Source organism: Procambarus clarkii, chromosome 84 (assembly GCF_040958095.1).
Source record: "Procambarus clarkii isolate CNS0578487 chromosome 84, FALCON_Pclarkii_2.0, whole genome shotgun sequence".
Lineage (NCBI taxonomy): Eukaryota > Metazoa > Arthropoda > Malacostraca > Decapoda > Cambaridae > Procambarus > Procambarus clarkii.
The window spans coordinates 21,232,547-21,249,049 of NC_091233.1; the positions used below are offsets into that span (position 1 = coordinate 21,232,547).

At 47.2% G+C, this 16,503-nt stretch overlaps 2 protein-coding genes across 4 annotated transcripts in view; one reads left to right on the top strand and one right to left on the bottom strand.

Moving 5' to 3' along the window:
• The window catches only part of LOC138358612 (uncharacterized protein SPEM3-like), a 28,223-nt gene extending 21,018 nt beyond the window's left edge, over window positions 1-7,205 (top strand). The window contains exon 2 of the mRNA XM_069316681.1: window positions 6,288-7,205. Coding sequence (XP_069172782.1) covers window positions 6,288-7,205 — 918 coding nt within the window. The remainder of the gene's footprint in view (window positions 1-6,287) is intronic.
• Window positions 1-16,503, bottom strand: part of LOC123774910 (allatostatin-A receptor) — a 395,408-nt gene that overhangs the window by 261,079 nt on the left and 117,826 nt on the right. The gene's annotated exons all lie outside the window — the stretch shown is intronic.

The following is a 16,503-nucleotide window of genomic DNA, read 5'->3' on the forward strand; positions in this document are numbered from 1 at the left end:
CTAACACCCAGGTACCTATTTTACTGCTAGGTAACAGGGGCATAGGGTGAAAGAAACTCTGCCCATTGTTTCTCGCCGGCGCCTGAATAAACATTTTAATTTTGAAATTTGAATTTGAATTTTCAGTTTACAAAGATTTGGTCATGCAATATACACTTCATGTAAATAGTTTACAAGCAGTTACCAAGCAATTTCCAATTTACACAAGCAGGTTACAGGAATTTATCATGCAATATGTGTTTTACATATGTAGTTTACGAGTATTTTTCCTGGGTTCGATCCCAGGCGCCGGCGAGAAACAATAGGCAGAGTTTCTTTCACCCTATGCCCCTGTTATCTAGCAGTAAAATAGGTACCTGGGTGTTAGTCAGCTGTCACGGGCTGCTTCCTGGGGGTGGAGGCCTGGTCGAGGACCGGGCCGCGGGGACACTAAAGCCCCGAAATCATCTCAAGATAACCTCAAGAAGATCAATATATATATATATATATATATATATATATATATATATATATATATATATATATATATATATATATATATATATATATATATATACATATATATATATATATATATATATATATATATATATATATATATATATATATATATATATATATAACATAACATAACATAACAGGCCAATTACACTGGATTAATCTTTGTGTTTGGATAGGAGATGCCTCGTATGGGCCAATAAGCCTTCTGCAGCCCCTATGTTTATCCCTTATGTATCCCCCCATGTTTTCACCTTCATTGTATTATCACCTGACCTAATGCGGGTATAAAATCAACTAGTATTGTAAAGATCTGTTCACTTGAGAATGAACCATGGAGGTTCGAAACGTCGTGCAAATTATACAAATAAGTGTAATACACTCTATAGTAATTCACTTCTTTTCTTCACCTTAAAAGTACGAAAATGAGTTTTGGAGAACTCCTATTTCAATTAAGCCCTGATGCTAAGAAAATAGTTAGAGGGATAGAAGCCCTAAACCAGAAAATAATAAATACAGAATATGCGGTCATATTCAATGAAACATGTTTGAAAGAAAACCTGCTGCCAGTATACACCAATATATATATATATATATATATATATATATATATATATATATATATATATATATATATATATATATATATATATATATATATTATGCAAGAGAAGCAAGTGAAGGGATCACAGCAAACACAACTAAAACCTTGCAGTTTCTACGTTGTTTCAAGGTTGTTACAACGTTGTGGCGGCATAATAAAGTTGTAGCAACGTTGTAGTTACGTCGTGTTTGTTGAGATGGGGTTAAATCTGTCCTTGGCTGAAAGTGTGCCGGCGTCATCACTATAAAGCACTCAGTTACTTGGCACAGGCGCCTGGAGCTGCCTCGCCACGGTTCCTGGGGTCGCGATTCTCACTATCTTGAGGTTATCTTGAGATGATTTCGGGGCTTTAGTGTCCCCGCGGCCCGGTCCTCGACCAGGCCTCCACCCCCAGGAAGCAGCCCGTGACAGCTGACTAACACCCAGGTACCTTTTTACTGCTAGGTAACAGGGGCATTCAGGGTGAAAGAAACTTTGCCCATTTGTTTCTGCCTCGTGCGGGAATCGAACCCGCGCCACAGAATTACGAGTCCTGCGCGCTATCCACCAGGCTACGAGGCCCCCCTACCAGGCTACGAGGCCCCCTACTAGGCTACGAGGCCCCCTACCAGGCTACGAGGCCCCCTACCAGGCTACGAGGCCCCCTACGTCATAACTTTTGCCCATTTCCTCTTGTGATAGTCTTACGCAGCCCACTGCGCTACAGAATACCTTCTTATAATGCCTACCAAATGCTACCGAGCTCTTTGTGTCCCGGGGACGGATTCACGAAGTAGTTACGCAAGCACTTACTAACCTAGGGCCAGATTCACGAAGCAGTTACGCAAGCACTTACCTACCTAGGGCCCGATTCACGAAGTAGTTACGCAAGCACTTACTAACCTAGGGCCAGATTCACGAAGTAGTTACGCAAGCACTTACTAACCTAGGGCCAGATTCACGAAGCAGTTACGCAAGCACTTACCTACCTAGGGCCCGATTCACGAAGTAGTTACGCAAGCACTTACTAACCTAGGGCCAGATTCACGAAGCAGTTACGCAAGCACTTACTAACCTAGGGCCAGATTCACGAAGCAGTTACGCAAGCACTTACCTACCTAGGGCCAGATTCACGAAGCAGTTACGCAAGCACTTACCAACCTAGAGCCCGATTCACGAAGCAGTTACGCAAGCACTTACCTACCTAGGGCCAGATTCACGAAGCAGTTACGCAAGCACTTACCAACCTAGAGCCCGATTCACGAAGCAGTTACGCAAGCACTTACGAACCTGTACATCTTTTCTCAATCTTTGGCGGCTTTGTTTACAATTATTAAACAGTTAATGAGCTCCGAAGCACCAGGAGGCTGTTTATAACAATAGCAACAGTTGATTGGCAAGTTTTCATGCTTGTAAACTGTTTAATAAATGTAACCAAAGCCGTCAAAGATTGAGGAAAGATGTACACGTTCGTAAGTGCTTGCGTAACTTCTTCGTGAATCTGACCCCAGGTTCGTAAGTACTTGCGTAACTGCTTCGTGAATCTGGCCCCAGGTTCGTAAGTACTTGCGTAACTGCTTCGTGAATCTGGCCCCAGGTTCGTAAGTACTTGCGTAACTGCTTCGTGAATCTGACCCCAGGTTCGTAAGTACTTGCGTAACTGCTTCGTGAATCTGACCCCAGGTTCGTAAGTACTTGCGTAACTGCTTCGTGAATCTGGCCCCAGGTTCGTAAGTACTTGCGTAACTGCTTCGTGAATCTGGCCCCAGGTTCGTAAGTACTTGCGTAACTGCTTCGTGAATCTGACCCCAGGTTCGTAAGTGCTTGCGTAACTGCTTCGTGAATCCGTCCCCGGATCATTTGCTGATGGCATATCTGATGAAGCATTCTTCGGGATTGCAGCGCCGACACCGGCGTCCCACGGTTGAAAAAACTCGGATAGCAGACGGTAATCTCCAGAGAAAATCAACCACTTGTATTGGTCGGAAGAGAGACAGACTTCTTGCAAGATTTGGCGATCGATTCTCGATGGTTCAAATGGCTGGGATCTGTTTTTTTTTTTCAATCAGTCTTTATATCCCAGCTCCTTGTCTTCGTATCCCAGCTTCATGTCCTCGTATCCCAGCTCCTTGTCCTCATATCCCAGCTCATTGCCCTCGTATCCCAGCTCCTTGTCCTCATATCCCAGCTCCTTGCCCTCGTATCCCAGCTCCTTGTCCTCATATCCCAGCTCCTTGTCTTCGTATCCCAGCTCCTTGTCCTCGTATCCCAGCTCCTTGTCCTCGTATCCCAGCTCCTTGTCCTCGTATCCCAGCTCCTTGTCCTCGTATCCCAGCTCATTGTCCTCACATCCCAGCTCCTTGTCCTTACATCCCAGCTCCTTGTCCTCATATCCCAGCTCCTTGTCCTCGTATCCCAGCTCCTTGTCCCTGTACCCCAGCTCCTTGTCCTCATATCCCAGCTCCTTGTCTTCATATCCCAGCTCCTAGTCCTCGTATCCCAGCTCCTTGCCCTCGTATCCCAGCTCCTTGTCCTCGTATCCCAGCTCCTTGTCCTCGTATCCCAGCTCCTTGTTCTCATATCCCAGCTCCTTGTCCTCGTATCCCAGCTCCTTGTCCTCGTATCCCAGCTCCTTGTCCTCGTATCCCAGCTCCTTGTCCTTACATCCCAGCTCCTTGTCCTCATATCCCAGCTCCTTGTCCTCGTATCCCAGCTCCTTGTCCCTGTACCCCAGCTCCTTGTCCTCATATCCCAGCTCCTTGTCTTCATATCCCAGCTCCTAGTCCTCGTATCCCAGCTCCTTGTCCTCGTATCCCAGCTCCTTGTCCTTACATCCCAGCTCCTTGTCCTCATATCCCAGCTCCTTGTCCTCGTATCCCAGCTCCTTGTCCCTGTACCCCAGCTCCTTGTCCTCGTATCCCAGCTCCTTGTCCCTGTACCCCAGCTCCTTGTCATCATATCCCAGCTCCTTGTCTTCATATCCCAGCTCCTTGTCCTCGTATCCCAGCTCCTTGTCCCTGTACCCCAGCTCCTTGTCCTCATATCCCAGCTCCTTGTCTTCATATCCCAGCTCCTAGTCCTCGTATCCCAGCTCCTTGCCCTCGTATCCCAGCTCCTTGTCCTCGTATCCCAGCTCCTTGTCCTCGTATCCCACCTCCTTGCCCTCGTATCCCAGCTCCTTGTCCTCGTATCCCAGCTCCTTGTCCTCGTATCCCAGCTCCTTGTCCTCGTATCCCAGCTCCTTGTCCTCGTATCCCAGCTCCTTGTCCTCGTATCCCAGCTCCTTGTCTTCGTATCCCAGCTCCTTGCCCTCGTATCCCAGCTCCTTGTCCTTGTACCCAGCTCCTTGTCCTCGTATCCCAGCTCCTTGTCCTCGTATCCCAGCTCCTTGTCCTCGTATCCCAGCTCCTTGTCCTTGTACCCAGCTCCTTGCCCTCGTATCCCAGCTCCTTGTCCTCGTATCCCAGCTCCTTGTCCTCGTATCCCAGCTCCTTGTCTTCGTATCCCAGCTCCTTGCCCTAACATCTCACCAAGTTTTGCATAAACATAGAGGCTTAATCTGGGCTCTCTCCTCATGCTAAGTAAATCCAATTTTGTCAACAAGTTACTAAAACCAGCATCAAATTTAACAAAACTCCCACATCACGAGCAAGGAAACAAAGCCAACTTCAAGACTAACAAACAGAACACAAACGAACAAATCCACAAGGGCCGTGACGAGGATTCGAACCTATATCGGAGAGGATCCCAGACCCCAGCCTTAAAATCGACTGAGCTACGACATGGAAAAGATAATAAGCAAGAAACCAAACAGTCCTTAAATTGAGTTGCAAGGACAAGTATTAACCACGTGCAGAACGGGTTAATTTAAAAGTTAATTAGTGAAGACAGGTTAATGATGTGTAGGTGTGTGTGGGGGGGGGGGGTCGGGGAGGGGGGGGGAGGGGGGGTGTTGAGAGGGTATTTCCGTTCTGAGTTCCTTTTCTCAAGTCACTTTGTTGACATCTCACTTTGTTTACATCTCACTTTGTTTACATCTCACTTTGTTTACATCTCACTTTGTTGACATCTCACTTTGTTGACATCTCACTTTGTTTACATCTCACTTTGTTTACATCTCACTTTGTTTACATCTCACTTTGTTGACATCTCACTTTGTTTACATCTCACTTTGTTTACATCTCACTTTGTTTACATCTCACTTTGTTTACATCTCACTTTGTTTACATCTCACTTTGTTTACATCTCACTTTGTTTACATCTCACTTTGTTGACATCTCACTTTGTTTACATCTCACTTTGTTTACATCTCACTTTGTTTACATCTCATTACGCTTCTAGGCAGTTGTATCTGGCGGTGTTCTTGGTTAGTGTCTCCATCTGTGTCCTCGTGTACTGTGTCCTCGTGTACTGTGTCCTCGTGTACTGTGTCCTCGTGTCCTCGTGTACTGTGTCCTCGTGTACTGTGTCCTCGTGTACTGTGTCCTCGTGTACTGTGTCCTCGTGTACTGTGTCCTCGTGTACTGTGTCCTCGTGTACTGTGTCCTCGTGTACTGTGTCCTCGTGTCCTCGTGTACTGTGTCCTCGTGTACTGTGTCCTCGTGTACTGTGTCCTCGTCTCCTGTGTCCTCGTGTACTGTGTCCTCGTCTCCTGTGTCCTCGTGTACTGTGTCCTCGTCTCCTGTGTCCTCGTGTACTGTGTCCTCGTGTACTGTGTCCTCGTGTACTGTGTCCTCGTGTACTGTGTCCTCGTGTACTGTGTCCTCGTCTCCTGTGTCCTCGTGTACTGTGTCCTCGTGTACTGTGTCCTCGTCTCCTGTGTCCTCGTGTACTGTGTCCTCGTGTACTGTGTCCTCGTGTACTGTGTACTGTGTCCTCGTCTCCTGTGTCCTCGTGTACTGTGTCCTCGTGTACTGTGTCCTCGTGTACTGTGTCCTCGTGTACTGTGTCCTCGTGTACTGTGTCCTCGTCTCCTGTGTCCTCGTGTACTGTGTCCTCGTGTACTGTGTCCTCGTGTACTGTGTCCTCGTCTCCTGTGTCCTCGTGTACTGTGTCCTCGTGTACTGTCCTCGTCTACTGTGTCCTCGTCTCCTGTGTCCTCGTGTACTGTGTCCTCGTCTCCTGTGTCCTCGTGTACTGTGTCCTCGTGTACTGTGTCCTCGTGTACTGTGTCCTCGTGTACTGTCTCGTTTTTCCTCTTGCTAAGTCACGACTTGACAAGGGGCTAGGACTTGACAAGGGGCTAGGACTTGACAAGCGTCCAGGACTTGACAAGGGCCCAGGACTTGACAAGGGCCCAGGACGTGACAAGGCTCCAACACTTGACAAAGGTCCAGGACTTGACAAGGGTCCAGGACTTGACAAGGGTCCAGGACTTGACAATGGCCCAGGACTTGACAAGGGTCCAGGACTTGACAAGGGTCCAGGACTTGACAATGGCCCAGGACTTGACAAGGGACTAGGACTCGACAAGGATCCAGGACTTGACAAGGGTCCAGGACTTGACAAGGGTCCAGGACTTGACAATGGCCCAGGACTTGACAAGGGTCCAGGACTTGACAAGGGTCCAGGACTTGACAATGGCCCAGGACTTGACAAGGGGCTAGGACTCGACAAGGATCCAGGACTTGACAAGGGTCCAGGACTTGACAAGGGCACAGGACTTGACAAGGCTCCAGGACTTGACAAGGGTCCAGGGCTTGACATGGGCCCAGGACTTGACAAGGGCCCAGGATGTGACAAGGCTCCAACACTTGACAAAGGTCCAGGACTTGACAAGGGTCCAGGACTTGACAAGGGCCCAGGACTTGACAAGGGTCCAGGACTTGACAAGGGTCCAGGACTTGACAAGGGTCCAGGACTTGACAAGGGCCCAGGACTTGACAATGGCCCAGGACTTGACAAGGGTCCAGGACTTGACAAGGGTCCAGGACTTGACAAGGGTCCAGGACTTGACAAGGGTCCAGGACTTGACAATGGCCCAGGACTTGACAAGGGGCTAGGACTCGACAAGGATCCAGGACTTGACAAGGGTCCAGGACTTGACAAGGGTCCAGGACTTGACAAGGGCCCAGGACTTGACAAGAGGCCAGAACTTGACAAGGGGTTAAGTCACAAACTATGATTACCCTGTGTGTTCTGTGACTAACAACGATATTGCGAGCTTCAGCGATCCATATTCGCATTATCGATCTAAAGCAATCACGGGTCTTGACAGGACCTGAGCCTTGCCAAGGGGCCTGGTCGACGACCGGGCCGCGGGGACGTTAAGCCCCGGAAGCACCTCAAGGCACCAAGCCCATTCACGTTCTCAAGCCCCCGTGATTGCACCGAGCTGCGACCTGCCTTCCTGACTGATACATCAGTATATTAGTATGATGATTTGTGTGAAGCTAATCTGACTCTTTCAATACTTCCCCAGCCGGCATTCAGCATCATTTCCCCTTGAAGGTTTCAAGCTGCTCTTAAGAGTGAGGAGAGTTGATTGCTACAAGTCAGGTACTTTGGATTGGTTGAATGATGCAGATGTTGTCCACTAACGAGAAGATTGGAGAATAGGATTTGGAAAACTGGGGAGAAAGATTCGTCAAAAGCGTTTGGTAAGCTGGGAGGTTATCTTGAGATGATTTCGGGGCTTTTAGTGTCCCCGCGGCCCGGTCCTCGACCAGGCCTCCACCCCCAGGAAGCAGCCCGTGACAGCTGACTAACACCCAGGTACCTATTTTACTGCTAGGTAACAGGGGCATAGGGTGAAAGAAACTCTGCCTATTGTTTCTCGCCGGCGCCTAGCATCGAACCCAGGACCACAGGATCACAAGTCCAGCGTGCTGTCCGCTCGGCCGACCGGCTCCCCCAGAACTAGTGTAATACATCACCCCTGAATTAGGTTATTCATTCTCCATTGTAGAAACACATATTAATATTGCGAACAAGCCTGAATGGTCCCCAGGACAATATGCAACAATATGCAATATGTGGGTGTGAGTTTTCAGTTACATATTAATATTATGGGAGTATTCCCATTAATCATTTAGGAGAAGATGAAGAAGATGAAGAGACAAAACAGCTTGAATACCAAATGAATAAAGTTCTAATGCAGAAATGATACAATACATCAAGATACAAAAAGTTCAAAGTTCATAACAAGAAATGAATGAGCTAAACTCTCTTCATTCATAATTCTATTTGAGCATCGCAATTGGAAAATACTATAATAAAAAGCAAATATTTTCTCTTCAAAATATCAGTTCCATAATGTGGGAAAAGCTAACAGACTGTTATAAATATTATTCAATTAAAAGTTTGGATTCTCGAATACGTATTCAATCAGAAAATTCCCATATTAAATCAGATATACGTATGGCTAACTGGAAGCCCCTCATGTTGGGGATTTCTAATTAGTTCCTAATTCTTCCTTGGAAGATCTGGACTGATATTACCCTTCTTGCTGTTGACCACACCACAGACCACACACTAGAAGTTGAAGGGACGACGACGTTTCGGTCCGTCCTGGACCATTCTCAAGTCGATTGTCAATCAAGTCGACCACAATCGACTTGAGAATGGTCCAGGACGGACCGAAACGTCGTCGTCCCTTCAACTTCTAGTGTGTGGTCTGGTCAACATACTTCAGCCACGTTATTGTGACTCATCGCCTGCACCCTTCTTGCTGTTCCCGTCTCCACCGAGCACAGGTGGATACCTGGTTGATACCTGGTTGATACCTGGTTAATACCTGGTTGATGGGGTTCTGGGAGTTCTTCTACTCCCCAAGCCCGGCCCGAGACTGGTCAAAACAAACCAGATGGGATCACTCTGCAACCCTGAAGAGACGGAAAACAGGTTGTTTGGGAGACTGGGGCCAGATTCACGAAGCAGTTACGCAAGCACTTACGAACCTGGGGCCAGATTCCCGAAGCAGTTACGCAAGCACTTACGAACGTGTACATCTTTCCTCAATCTTTGACAGCTTTGGTTACATTTATTAAACAGTTTACAAGCATGAAAACTTGCCAATCAACTGTTGTTATTGTTATAAACAGCCTCCTGGTGCTTCGGAGCTCATTAACTGTTTAATAATTGTAAACAAAGCCGCCAAAGATTGAGAAAAGATGGACAGATTCGTAAGTGCTTGCGTAACTGCTTCGTGAATCTGTCCCCGAGATGGCAGCCGAAAGCGACCACACGGAACCACTATATAACCTTGGAAGATGGAACATAAAAGTTACATGGAACTACACATATATACATTAGAGATATTTTATTAAATATGACCGAAAAAGTAAGATTAATAATTCTAACACGAATTTTCTCAATCTTTCGTACATTATGCTTCACTGTTGGAGGTAAATCAAAAATCACTTCTCCAAAATTCATTTTTATTTCTAGTCTGACGCGACACGGGCGCGTTTCGTAAAACTTATTACATTTTCAAAGACTTCACAAATACACAACTGATTAGAACTTGCGTTTCCCTGATTTTATATCTACATTTGAGTGAGGTGGGAAGGGTGATGTGGCATTACATTTGAGTGAGGTGGGAAGGATGATGTGGCATTAACACAAGACAGAACACTAGAGGATATTAATAGGGTATTAAAAGTATCAACACAAGACAGAACACGAAACAATGGATATTGAATAGAAGTGTTTGTAGAAAGCCTATTGGTCCATATTTCTTGATGCTTCTATATTGGAGCGGAGTCTTGAGGTGGGTAGAATATAGTTGTGCAATAATTGGCTGTTGATTGCTGGTGTTGACTTCTTGATGTGTAGTGCCTCGCAAACGTCAAGCCGCCTGCTATCGTTGTATCTATCGATGATTTCTGTGTTGTTTACTAGGATTTCTCTGGCGATGGTTTGGTTATGGGAAGAGATTACATGTTCCTTAGGAGCCCTGTTGTTTATGCATCGTTAAACGCCTAGAAAGAGATGTTGTTGTCTTGCCTATATACTGGGTTTTTTGGAGCTTACAGTCCCCAAGTGGGCATTTGAAGGCATAGACGACGTTAGTCTCTTTTAAAGCGTTCTGTTTCGTGTTTGGAGAGTTTCTCATGAGTAGGCTGGCCGTTTTTCTGGTTTTATAGTAAACCAGAAAAACGGCCAGCCTACTCATGAGAAACTCTCCAGACACGAAACAGAACGCTTTAAAAGAGACTAACGTCGTCTATGCCTTCAAATGCCCACTTGGGGACTGTAAGCTCCAAAAAACCCAGTATATAGGCAAGACAACAACATCTCTTTCTAGGCGTTTAACGATGCATAAACAACAGGGCTCCATTAAGGAACATGTAATCTCTTCCCATAACCAAACCATCGCCAGAGAAATCCTAGTAAACAACACAGAAATCATCGATAGATACAACGATAGCAGGCGGCTTGACGTTTGCGAGGCACTACACATCAAGAAGTCAACACCAGCAATCAACAGCCAATTATTGCACAACTATATTCTACCCACCTCAAGACTCCGCTCCAATATAGAAGCATCAAGAAATATGGACCAATAGGCTTTCTACAAACACTTCTATTCAATATCCATTGTTTCGTGTTCTGTCTTGTGTTGATACTTTTAATACCCTATTAATATCCTCTAGTGTTCTGTCTTGTGTTAATGCCACATCATCCTTCCCACCTCACTCAAATGTAATGCCACATCACCCTTCCCACCTCACTCAAATGTAGATATAAAATCAGGGAAACGCAAGTTCTAATCAGTTGTGTATTTGTGAAGTCTTTGAAAATGTAATAAGTTTTACGAAACGCGCCCGTGTCGCGTCAGACTAGAAATAAAAATGAATTTTGGAGAAGTGATTTTTGATTTACCTCCAACAGTGAAGCATAATGTACGAAAGATTGAGAAAATTCGTGTTAGAATTATTAATCTTACTTTTTCGGTCATATTTAATAAAATATGTCTACAGGAAAGACTGCTACCAAAATATACTAACATTAGAGATAATATACACCTGGAAGATACTGGAGGGCCAAGTACCAAATCTGCACAGTAAAATAACAACGTACTGGAGTGAACGACATGGAAGAAAATGTAGAATAGTACCAGTGAAGAGCAGAGGTGCCATAGGCACAATCAGAGAACACTGTATAAACATCAGAGGTCCAGTGAAGAGCAGAGGTGCCATAGGCACAATCAGAGAACACTGTATAAACATCAGAGGTCCAGTGAAGAGCAGAGGTGCCATAGGCACAATCAGAGAACACTGTATAAACATCAGAGGTCCAGTGAAGAGTAGAGGTGCCATAGGCACAATCAGAGAACACTATATAAACATCAGAGGTCCGCAGTTGTTCAACGTCCTCCCAGCAAGCATAAGAAATATTGCCGGAACAACCGTGGACATTTTCAAGAGGAAACTAGATTTATTCCTCCAAGGAGTGCCGGACCAACCGGGCTGTGGTGGGTATGTGGGCCTGCGGGCCGCTCCAAGCAACAGCCTGGTGGACCAAACTCTCACAAGTCAAGCCTGGCCTCGGGCCGGGCTTGGGGAGTAGAAGAACTCCCAGAACCCCATCAACCAGGTATATGTGGGCCTGCGGGCCGCTCCAAGCAACAGCCTGGTGGACCAAACTCTCACAAGTCAAGCCTGGCCTCGGGCCGGGCTTGGGCAGTAGAAGAACTCCCAGAACCCCATCAACCAGGTATATGTGGGCCTGCGGGCCGCTCCAAGCAACAGCCTGGTGGACCAAACTCTCACAAGTCAAGCCTGGCCTCGGGCCGGGCTTGGGGAGTAGAAGAACTCCCAGAACCCCATCAACCAGGTATCAACCAGGTATTAACCAGGTATCAACCAGGTATTAACCAGGTATCAACCAGGTATCAAAGAAGGTATCAACCAGGTATCAACCAGAGAGTAGCTGAAGATGGTGGGGCAGCCACCTTCAGGTTATCTAGAACACCAGGAAGAGAAAAGACCTAAGACATCATTACTGGTCCGTGCCTGGAGGCTAAGACACTTTTGGCACCTTAGGTAAATGTGCACTTAAGTCCATGAAACAGGTCAAAGAGGACCCAAGAGTGATGATCAGGGGGTTAAGGTACCATGTACCCCGGTTGAATTGTGCTCCTGGCGGTCGGGGTTCGAGTCACTTCTGGGGTGTGGAGTTTTCAGTCATACGTACAGGCGAGGAGTCACAATAACGTGGCTAAAGTATGTTGACCAGACCACACACTAGAAGGTGAAGGGACGACGACGTTTCGGTCCGTCCTGGACCATTCTCAAGTCGATTATGATGAGGAAGTAGATGCAGGCAAAATCTACTTCCTGCCTGCATCTACTTCCTTATCACGACCGACTTGAGAATGGTCCAGGACGGACCGAAACGTCGTCGTCCCTTCACCTTCTAGTGTGTGGTCTGGTCAACAGTCATATATATATATATCTTCATTTAGATCGTGTGACTTACGGGCTATTCATGCCCGTGCCACCTCTTGGGTGGCTTAATCTTTATCAATCTAGATCGTGTGAGCGGCGGGGCCCATAATCCATGATTGATTGATTGATGAAGATTAAGCCACCCAAAAGGTGGCACGAGCATGAATAGCCCGTAAGTGGTGGCCCTTTTGAGCCATTACCAGTATCAAGAGCTGATACTGGAGATCTGTGGAGGTGCGACTGCACCCTGCGTGACGGGAGATGTCTCCTGTGGACCAAATAATAATAATCCGTGATCTTAGGCGCAACAAATATATTGGTAATTTGCCCCCAGGTGTGATGGGGCCTCGTAGCCTGGTGGATAGCGCGCAGGACTTGTAATTCTGTGGCGCGGGTTCGATTCCCGCACGAGGCAGAAACAAATGGGCAAAGTTTCTTTCACCCTGAATACCCCTGTTACCTAGCAGTAAATAGGTACCTGGGAGTTAGTCAGCTGTCACGGGCTGCTTCCTGGGGGTGGAGGCCTGGTCGAGGACCGGGCCGCGGGGACACTAAAGCCCCGAAATCATCTCAAGATAACCTCAAGATAACCTCAAGATGCTTCTCACCTTGCTCAGGTGAGAAGCATTAGCTGGGGTCTGCTCCCGCCTCACAGCAGGTCATAATCTCCACTTTCTCAACACCTGCTGAACTAATAACATATGAGTGAGGAGAGCTTGAGAGGCGGTTATTATTGTTCGCGCTGATCACACACACACACACACACACACACACACACACACACACACACACACACACACACACACACACACACACACACACACACACACACACAGACGCCACAGCCACAGAGACGTTAGAAGGAACTTTTTCAGTGTCAGAGTAGTTAACGGATGGAATGCATTAGGCAGTGATGTGGTGGAGGCTGACTCCATACACAGTTTTAAATGTAGATATGATAGAGCCCAATAGGCTCAGGAATCTGTACACCAGTTCATTGACGGTTGAGAGGCGGGACCAAAGAGCCAGAGCTCAACCCCCGCAAGCACAACTAGGTGAGTACACACACACACACACACACACACACACACACACACACACACACACACACACACACACACACAGGCACGCCAGTCCCCCAAGAAAGAGCTGTACCAGCCGTTTCTACTTATACATGACCTATATATACATATTTACAGGAGTGAAGAAACAGCTCATAACCCTTGAACCATTGGGGATCGAACCCCGACTCTGCACATAGAGAGGTTCTTGCCCCCTACTGACCGGTCCAAATGACTCGACTACACAATATACTCTCTTATAATTATTTGTCTTTCTCTCTCACTCCACCTTCCGGAAGTCAAAACGTTTGTGCGCGGAGACTTTCCAAAATAAGTCACAATCGACTTGAGAATGGTCCAGGACGGACCGAAACGTCGTCGTCCCTTCAATTTCCAGTGTGTGGTCTGGTCAACTTTCCAAGTAATGTTTCCCTTCTGACTAAGGCTCTACTCGGCGGGAAACTCGACCGACTGAGTTCAAGAGCGTGGAATATTTTTCTTCCATTCTCGGTGGAAAATAATGCATTTCCTAAGACCATCGGACAGTTTAATATATTGGAGAAATATATTTGATTTTTTTTATTTGGTTTGCCTTCCCAAATTATTATATTTTAATTTCACTATTTGTCTATTTATCAGTTAATTTAAATAAGAAATATGTGATATATGTAACAGATATATATAAAAATATGATATATGTGATATATGTATATATATATTTTGTCCGGTCGTGTTGGTCAAGCGGTTAAGGGATCCTGTACGCCAGCAGAGTGCTCCTGGCAGTATGGGTTCGAGTCACTTCTGGGGTGTGAGTTTTCAGTTGCATATAGTCCTGGGGACCATTCAGAGAGAGAGAGAGAGAGAAGATTAAGCCACCCAAAAGGTGGCACGGGCATGAATAGCCCGTAAGTGGTGGCCCTTTTGAGCCATTACCAGTATCAAGAGCTGATACTGGAGATCTGTGGAGGTGCGACTGCACCCTGCGTGACGGGAGATGTCTCCCGTGGGACCATTCAGGCTTGTTCGCATATATATTATGTTTCATTGACTATGACAGCATATTTTGTGATTATTTTCTTGTTTAGGGCTTCTATCCCTCTAATCTATCCTCTATCTATCTTCTATCCCTTCTATCCTATCTAACGCTCTATCATCTGGGCTGAACTGGAAGAGGATCACTTCAAATGTCACATTTAGTCGAGTTTGACTCAAATACTAAAAATTAACTGTACAACGTGGGCGATGAGTCACAATAACGTGGCTGAAGTATGTTGACCAGACCACACACTAGAAGGTGAAGGGACGACTTAGTATAACTTAGTATACTTAGTTCACTTAGTATAAATTTACACAACGTTTCGAATCTACATGGTTCACTCTCAAGTGAGGAGACAGGATTGATTGACTGATGAAGATCAAGCAACCCAAGAGATGGCACGGGCATGAATAGCCCGTAAACCGAATCAGGAGAGAATATATCGGATTCATACTGCTGGGAGGTCCCGAACATACAGTAAGGTTCTTTTGACCATGTCGTAGCTCAGTCGCTTAAGGCAGCCTCTGGGATGACCCCCGGATGCAGGTTCGAATCCTCGTCACGGCCCTTGTGGATTTGTTCATTTAATTAGGTGAGGAGTTAGGAGTAGAGGCAAGAGGCCGAAGTCAGTGACCTATACATACAAAGATTAGTCAGGTGTAGTTGACAAAGGGCCTGACGGCTGAGTGGACAGCGCTCGGTATTCGTAGTTCTAAGGTTCCGGGTTCGATCCCCGGCAGAGCGGGTGCTCAAACTGTCACTAAAAGGTCTGAGCGGGTGCTTAAGCTGTCACTAAAAGGACTGAGCGGGTGCTTAAGCTGTCACTAAAAGGACTGAGCGGGTGCTTAAGCTGTCACTAAAAGGACTGAGCGGGTGCTCAAGCTGTCACTAAAAGGACTGAGTGAAAGCTCAAACTGACAACAAAGAGCGTGAGCAGTTGCTCACGCTATCATTAAGGGGCCTGAACAGGTGCTCAAGCTGTCACTAAGGGGCCTGAGCGAGTGCTCAAGCTGTCATTTAGGGGCCTGAGCAGGTGCTCAAACTGTCACTAAGGGGCCTGAGCGAGTGCTCAAGCTGTCATTAAGGGGCCTGAGCAGGTGCTCAAACTGTCACTAAGGGGCCTGAGCGAGTGCTCAAGCTGTCATTAAGGGGCCTGAGCAGGTGCTCAAACTGTCACTAAGGGGCCTGAGCGAGTGCTCAAGCTGTCATTAAGGGGCCTGAGCAGGTGCTCAAGCTGTCACTAAGGGGCCTGAGCGAGTGCTCAAGCTGTCACTAAGGGGCCTGAGCAGGTGCTCAAGCTGTCACTAAGGGGTCTGAGCGAGTGCTCAAGCTGTCACTAAGGGGCCTGAGCGAGTGCTCAAGCTGTCACTAAGGGGCCTGAGCGAGTGCTCAAGCTGTCACTAAGGGGCCTGAGCAGGTGCTCAAGCTGTCACTAAGGGGCCTGAGCGGGTGCTCAAGCTGTCACTAAGGGGCCTGAGCGGGTGCTCAAGCTGTCACTAAGGGGCCTGAGCAGGTGCTCAAGCTGTCACTGGGGGGGCCTGAGCGAGTGCTCAAGCTGTCACTAAGGGGCCTGAGCAGGTGCTCAAGCTGTCACTAAGGGGGCCTGAGCGAGTGCTCAAGCTGTCACTAAGGAGCCTGAACAGGTGCTCAAGCTGTCACTAAGGGGCCTGAGCGAGTGCTCAAGCTGTCACTAAGGGGCCTGAGCGAGTGCTCAAGCTGTCACTAAGGGGCCTGAGCAGGTGCTCAAGCTGTCACTAAGGGGCCTGAGCGAGTGCTCAAGCTGTCACTAAGGGGCCTGAGCGAGTGCTCAAGCTGTCACTAAGGGGCCTGAGCAGGTGCTCAAGCTGTCACTAAGGGGCCTGAGCGGGTGCTCAAGCTGTCACTAAGGGGCCTGAGCGGGTGCTCAAGCTGTCACTAAGGGGCCTGAGCAGG